General features: G+C 37.7%; 1 protein-coding gene across 1 annotated transcript; it reads left to right on the forward strand.

The window, feature by feature from the left end:
- The first annotated feature begins 257 nt into the window (after window positions 1–257).
- Window positions 258–5,388, forward strand: slc48a1a (solute carrier family 48 member 1a). The gene is made up of 3 exons (XM_008414476.3): window positions 258–748; window positions 2,121–2,288; window positions 2,403–5,388. The coding sequence occupies exons 1-3, from the start codon at window positions 619–621 to the stop codon at window positions 2,537–2,539; spliced, it is 435 nt and encodes a 144-aa protein (XP_008412698.1). The 5' UTR covers window positions 258–618; the 3' UTR covers window positions 2,540–5,388.
- Window positions 5,389–7,649: the final 2,261 nt, after the last annotated feature.

The raw sequence follows: 7,649 nt of genomic DNA on the forward strand, positions 1-7,649 counted from the left end.
GACAACATAGTCTCAGAAGTGAGACAAAGGGCACACGGACCAAGACAAGCATTAATTGAGGGACGCTTAAATTAAGTCTGAAATGTAAATTGCGTCATCTAAGTTGGAGTCTAAAACTGCTATTTTGCTTTTCTCCACTAGGGGCGCGATGTCGCTGTGTTTGCTCGTTCTTCCGAACAAAGATGTTTAAAACATAAGAGATGAGTGTCTCACAATATTCCAGTGGTTCATATGTTGTAAAAGATTGTACTTATGGGAATTTAATTCTATGCGAATATTTTTGCGCTTTGTAGCTGACTTAATAAGCAGTTTTTTTTCCCTGCCGTTTGTTTGCTTCTAACATAAACTGTGTGTGTAGGGCGTGCTGTTAGGCAAATGAACGGTGTGTTTTTAAAACCCCACGGTGATAGGCGCCGTTGTTCTCCTGGCTGTGAGCCGAGGGGGATTTCTATCTTGTCGCTTCCCTGTTGCTGGGGATATTACATAATATGGCGCTAAGCTGTTGATGTAGGTCAGAACCAAAGACCGGATCGGTCCGTCTTGTTTTTTTTAAACTAAAATAACTTTTCATCCCGCTCGACGGTACAGGTCTGTTGGTAGCATTAGCTTAATTTTACAATGGGAATCAGTAGGATACATATTAGCATAGGCTATGCTAGCTTCGGTACTCTGGTTGGATTTTCAGCCTTCCTCGTCTGGAATATCGCCTATAAACAGCCATGGACAGCGGCCATGGGAGGCCTGTCGGGTACGCAAATGCTCCATACTTATTATTAAAACCAACTATTATTTGTTCACGTATTTGTTTTTAGTACCTTCTCTTTAAGGCTGTATTTATCCTGACTGCGGCCTTGAAGTGCTGCTGTATCTGTCACTAATCGACGTTTAGAGATAAACTATAGTTTGTTTAAATGCCTGTAGTTATTTTTACTAGGTATTTTTCCCCAATATTCAAAGCTTTTATTTGGGGGTTTATTTCGCCATTTAAACGAAACCGTTTCATTTCCATACAGTTGAACCATGTTGTATCATTTAATGAAATATTCTGTGCAATTTATTTTAATTGTTTGTGTCTAAAAACGTTGTGTTGCACATTGTTTCCATTTATTTACTTATTTTTTGTTTTGTTTGGGAATCAAAATGTTGTTCTGTATCAAATATTAACTAGTTTTGTTGCAATAGTCCTCATCAGTAGTTTTTAATCCATTTTAAGTATGATTTAAAAATACACATGTCAAATAAAACTCCAATAAAACTGCTGAAATGCCATATTTCCACAACATGGCTGTCTGTTTTTTTACAATCAGAAATATTTCTAAATTGCCAAATTTATCTTTTGTGCAAACGACAGAAAATTGCAGTCTCCTTTTTTCAGTAAGCTGACCGCCAGTGCACAGTGATCAGGGCTGAAACGATTAATCAGGATTAATCAATTATTGAAATAATCATAAACTAACTTAGTAATCGTTAACTGGAGCATTCAGACTAAAAAAAGGCCACTTTGTGGAAAAACAAACATTTTAAAGCTAAAAATTTACAAAAATATATACATTACATATGTACATATTTACCTTTGTCTCTGAATATGTTTAACCAAAAATTCTCAAATGTCACCCTAAGTAAATTCTAATTTACTTAAGCAATAAAAACGTCATGGTGATAAAATATTTTTCTTATAGAAGCTTTTATTTATTTGCATATTGTATAAAAAGGCTTGTGGTTAAATGAAAAATGTGTAGCATGTGCAAAGCTTTGGATTTGATTAATTGTCTGAATAATTGATAGATTAATCAATTACTAAAATAATTGTTAGTTGCAGGCATTAACAGTGTTAAGTGTGTAAATAGGAGTTCATTTCTGTTCCAAACAGCTGGAGAAAACTCTTAGGGACTTCCTCTGGTATCTTTTTAAAAGGACTTTAAGTTGGAATATTTTTAATCTTTGTTATACCGGGATACAGCTGATCAACTCATTCCTTGTTGAAACCTGTGAGAAGTTTAAATGATTTCAGTTTTTGATTTTTGAACAGTTTGCTACCAATTTGTTGCAGTCGTATCGAAATAATGTAACCTGTGTGTGTGTGTGTGTGTGTGTGTGTGCGTGTGTGTTTCTTCTGACAGGAGTTTTAGCGTTCTGGGTTCTAGTCACACACATCATGTACCTGCAGGACTTCTGGCGCACCTGGCTCAAGGGCCTCAAATTCTTCATTGCTGTCGGTGTGATCTTCTCAGTTCTGGCCGTCGCTGCCGCCTTTACCTTTCTAAGTCTGGCCATCACACAGAAACAATGTAATTCTCTTCTTTTGGCGTCAAATGACTTTTAAAAGGTCTAGTAATGTTTCAGTTATAAAAATGTGGATTCTCCAGCAAACCCTAAGCCTTGGTGTCATTTCTGCCCCACAGCTCTGATCGACCCGCGGAGCCTCTACCTTTCCTGCATTTGGAGCTTCCTGACGCTCAAATGGTCTTTCCTGTTGGCCTTGTACTCTTACAGATACCGCCAGGAGTTTGCCGACATCAGCATCCTCAGCGACTTTTAGCCAGGAGGATTTTTATAGACTTTGGTGAAGGTTGAAGGATTTAGGAATGCCAGCAGGAGCTGGACTTTGAGCTTTGGAACGACAGGAGGAAAAGCAGACGTGGCTGATTTGGAAGTCGTATGACTTTTACCACGCGGAGACGCACTTGTTGCTCTCGCATAACAAGCTCTTCTCTTCGTCTTGTAACCTGTTTTACTTCCTAACCACGAGTTACAGCTAAAGGTGAATGCTTGTTCGGACTGGAGCAGTGCACTGCTGGGAATGTAGGGAGTTTTTTTTTCCTGAGATTTTATCTCTCGATTGTTGTAAAAACAACTTGTGTGAACGGAAATCACCACCGTTATGGTGTCGTAATGCATCATTTAACACACAGAGATTCTCAGAACCAAAATGAAACCACACCCTTGGTAGGTTGATGGTGGCTTTTGAAGACGCGTCTAAGAGAACGGCATCATAAAAAGTTCATCGTCTCCCACAGATCTCATGACAGCAGATGTTGAGACGTTGGTGCCACTGAAGTTGAATTAGTTCCCATACCAAAAAATACATAAAAATAAAAAATACTGATACAGGTTTTGTTTTTTTTTCTCTTAAAAGTAGCAGTTGCACATGATAATTTACAGTGGGGAAAATGGGTGCTAAATATGTCAATGTTTTTCTCCATAAATACATTTTTAAAGATGCTATTGACATGAAATTCAAAGCAGATTCAAAGCACAGGTTATAAGCGTTGAAGAAGCTTGATGAATTTTCTGTTTAGTTCTTCGTCCAAAAGGCTTTTTAGTAACGGCGTCTTCCAGACGTTCACACCAGAACAGCCGTTGCTCTGGTGGGATTTGTGTTAAAGTTCTTCTGGCTACTTTATTTTCTGCCTGAGTTCCCATGACTCTGTGTGAGAGAAAGACTGTGTTGTTTAACAATCCACCCCTCATTTCATCTTCAGATTCTTATCAATGATGTCTATTTATCCTTCCTTCAATTAAAGGGAGTCTGCCTGTGTAATGTTAGGGATAGGAATTCATCATACTGTTTACTCGTATCTTGAAATGATCGATCGTTTATTCTGTGATGATAACGACGCACTCTAATCGATGGAAAACCTGAATTAATTGAGGTTACCGTTGGATCTTCTCTCCTTTGTTAACTCCCAGAGATCGGCTGTAAAAGCTGCTTTTATGTTTTAAAATATGATTTAATGCTTCTGCTGGATATGTTTTAGCAGCACTGTGGCATTACTGAATGAAACTAGATGATATTGGGAACAATATTTGTTTGCAAGTATGTCCAGTAATAGATTTATAGCTGAAAACGGTGATGATGAATTTTCAGCTTTTTGTCATCACAGCTACAAAATGTGATGAATATTTAGACTTTATTGTAGTATTTTATCGACTTGTCCGAATGCTCTGTAAACTTTCAAACAGGTTTCAAATGCCTTTTCTTCAGTAGTGGAGTCTTGTGCAGAGAGTGGTTGAGTGAATAACTTACTGTTGGAAAAAAATCCCTCCTGGTTTTCCTGACATGCTGTGTGTCTCTTAAATTACTTCTCTGAACTTATTTTTAAGGTGAAATTATCTTTCCACTTCCAGATTATATTAGACACATTTCACCTAATTTTCCTCCCATTTCCAGTGCTTTACCTGTCATTCCACTTTGTGAATTTCATATCAATACGTCTATTAGAAATAGATTTACTGAGAAAAACATCCTCAATACTTGTTTTCCCTGTTGCATATTAAACGCTCACTTTGATTGAAGGTTATTGATGCATTTAGCAGCTACTTGCTTAGTTTTGAGCTGTCACTACTTCAGTCTAAAACGATAGACGTGATCATGCGTTTGTGGAGTCTTGTTGCAACAAGAAACAAACATTACACCACAAAACACTTGCATGCAAGAAGAGGGCGTTTTGGCAGCACATTTCCCTGCTTTCAGTTGTCGTTGAGTTCCTTAAATGAGTTATTTTCTACATTTACGTCCTCAAATCTGCGAGGAGTTGTGTAACTTTTCCCTGACGAAACTATCACATAGACTTTGTAGTACATTTTATTTTTAGTAACAACTCTAAGCGTGTTGCAACCACTCCACTTGTTCCTGTCCAGCATTTAGAGCTCCTGCAGTTCTTTCTGGATGATCACCTTTCAGTGAACATCGGCATTAATATTTGGCCCTGCTGTCATCTGGTGTGACGTCCTTTCGGCTCCCCTGCATCATTTAAGAACAAGTTCAGATGTTCTAATTTAAAGCTTTTTTTATCAGAGAACTATCAGTGCGATTGGATTACTAATGGTGTTAATATGGGATGAAAAATTTAAATTCTGATGTAAAAAGTGCTTTTCTCTGTTTGTTCCACAAGGGGGAGACAAAACACTTTCTGATACTCTTAACATTCCTGTTTTGGAAAAAAAAAACACATGGATTTGATACAGAGTTGCACTTTAGTAAATTACATTATTGCCCTTGTTTTGCACACAGGTTGTAATTTCTGTCTCAACCCTGGAATGTTGTAATAAACCAAGTATATGTAACATTCGATTTCCTATTGGTTTGATTTCACTAATCAAGCTAAGGTCATTTTTTTTGTTTCATTGTTTCTCTTGTCTACATTTTAATTATGAAACATGTACAGTTTTTGTCAGTGATTGCATGTGAGAATACTACAAGTACAAACCAAACACATTAAAAATGCATTTATTGTTATTTCTGTCATGTCAAGTCTTCATTAATAAAGCAGAGATACAGCAGCAGTCTGAACCAGCTTACGTTTATACATTTATCTGAACTGTGATATCTGTAACTCCAAATTCAAGCAAAAATATTTAATACACAGAATAAAAATACAAATTTTCTCACTGTCTCAAATTATTTTACACCAAACTTCTGTTGTTTTAAGTCTGTTAAAATAACCAAAATTGTTCCTAGTAGCTAAATGCTGCAATAACAAATATCTAAAGTATTTCTTTATTAATGTCTACAGAACGATTACTATCCTTTTAAGCAAGTGAAATCCCGGAAGATGATGTCATGGCTAAGGAGCCGTCTGATAGGTTAACTGATATTTTTAACTAATTCGGGGGCACACCTGGAAAACAATACTTTATTGTCTGACACGATTGGAAAGTCAAGTGAAATCAGATATTGTGGAGCTGCTTCATAACTGGGAACAATTTCCAGATGCTTAACTTGCAGTGCTTACTGGTTTTCAAAAATCAACATCCTGTGGTCAAGGTAGAAGGAAACTGGACTTACTTTGTCTCTTGAAGATTTTTCACCTCCCTCCAAAAGGTTTCTTAACTTGAACTTTCCAGTTTACTTGCCTTCTACATAACCACTTAGGATTGTCATTTTAGCACATGAGCATGATTGGATCAAGCTCTTGTCACCAGTCGATGGTGATTATCAACCTTTAGATGCATCCCTTGTCCAATTCCACTGAACCACATTTTCTGTCCAGCTCTGCAGAGTCCTGCAAATGACCAAATCAATACATTTGATTGAATCAATTATTTGATTCAGGTATGTCTAAGCAGATACTTATCTAAAAGTTTGCAAACCTTAGTCTTTATTGTAGCTGGAATGTTGTCCTTCTTGAAGGAGAATTTTAACAACTCTTACCTTTTCCCATTAAATCTGTACAACTTTCTTGTCCCTGCTGAAGAAAATTACCCCCGATTGACTGTTTGTCACGCAATCTTGCAGACTTTGATGAGATACTTGACAGGAAACTGAAAACACTCTTCCAGGACAGGAATCCAGTCTGGCTACACACTAGATTTCTTTCCTTTCACACAAACTCCACGTCTGACAAGCTTTGTAGGAGATCAAACAGCAGAGAGCCCAACGGCATCAATCAATGCAAAGCTTAGATATGTGTGATAGACTTTTATGAAGGAAAAAAAAGAGAAATCAGAAAACGGGAGCTCTTCAAAGTCTTGTTGTTTGTGACTACCAGATGCTCTGTGGAAAGACTGAAAGTTTATTTACTTATCTCCCTGTATGGAGCGAGCTCTAAAGAAACCCAACTGTGTGATATCATCGATGGGTCAGAAGAGGCACAATCCAGGTTCTCCAAGGTCAGACAGTTCACGTTTCTCTGATGGCATCACATAGCAGATAGCCACTGCCTTGCATAAAATCTTGTACCATTCTTTAATGATTTAGCTCACAGTTTGGCTGCTTTCCAAGCATGTGTTTGCCCTCCTGGCAAACCTCCTGTCAGAGCTTTATATTCCTCTATCTCTCCCCTCAGCCCATATTTCTTCATGGGCATTGGTCCCCAGATAGTTCCTGGTAAACCAGGGTGATTTATCTGCAGCAGTTTTGTGTGATGACAGTGATAAGTTGCCCAGGCAGCATAGAGCTGCTCTCAGTCCCACTTTTTCCACTTTCCATGGACATGGCTGTCACATAGTGCTGTCTATGTTTGCTCGACTTTATGGTGGAAATATTGTGTCTTAGGCTGGTCAGAGAACCAAACATGAGCCATTTACACATCTTATTGCTGCAGAAGAATAAAAAGATGCACAGGATGAATGAGGCTAATTTATGTTTGTGCATGTTGTTGAGTTTGTAGCTATCTGTTTGTTAGACAACAATGCGTACATCTGAATTTTGTCAGTGCAGATGTCTTATCATCTTTTAGGATGCTTCTCAGTGCATGTTGTAACTTTGATTTACTTTCAGAGATATTAGATTTACTGTTTCTGATTTTAGTGATGCTATTCCTTAAGAAACATAGTGCACTTATAGTCAAAGCCATCCCAGTTTCATTGGACTTGACAGCCGTAGCCCTAAATTGTTTTTAAATCGATGGTGGTTGAAACAACTTTTTCTGTTCCTCTTCACTTTCCTGAAATCTGTGACACAGGCACAGAGGAAAGAAAATTCAATTTCAGTGAAGTCCTTTTTCGACATACATAAATCAGATGCTTGCTCATTTTGCATATTGCAACAGTCTTTATATTTAGCAGCATTAAGAACTCCTTCCATGGAGAGAAAGGAACCTTAAAAGATAACTTCATTTCTCTCCCTCCACCAAACGTTACACTTGGGACAATGCAGCCAGGCAAGTAATTATCTGCACACTTAAATAAGTGTTATTATCTGTGAT

This window comes from Poecilia reticulata, chromosome 7, assembly GCF_904066995.2.
Source record: "Poecilia reticulata chromosome 7, P_reticulata-male-v2, whole genome shotgun sequence".
NCBI classification, from domain to species: domain Eukaryota; kingdom Metazoa; phylum Chordata; class Actinopteri; order Cyprinodontiformes; family Poeciliidae; genus Poecilia; species Poecilia reticulata.

Bases quoted from the DNA above. Each gene is read 5' to 3' on its own strand.
- slc48a1a (XM_008414476.3), top strand. From the start codon at position 619: ATGGGAATCAGTAGGATACATATTAGCATAGGCTATGCTAGCTTCGGT. The intron at 749-2,120 runs GTACGCAAATGC...TTCTTCTGACAG, and splicing joins GGCCATGGGAGGCCTGTCGG to GAGTTTTAGCGTTCTGGGTT. The intron at 2,289-2,402 runs GTAATTCTCTTC...TCTGCCCCACAG, and splicing joins GGCCATCACACAGAAACAAT to CTCTGATCGACCCGCGGAGC.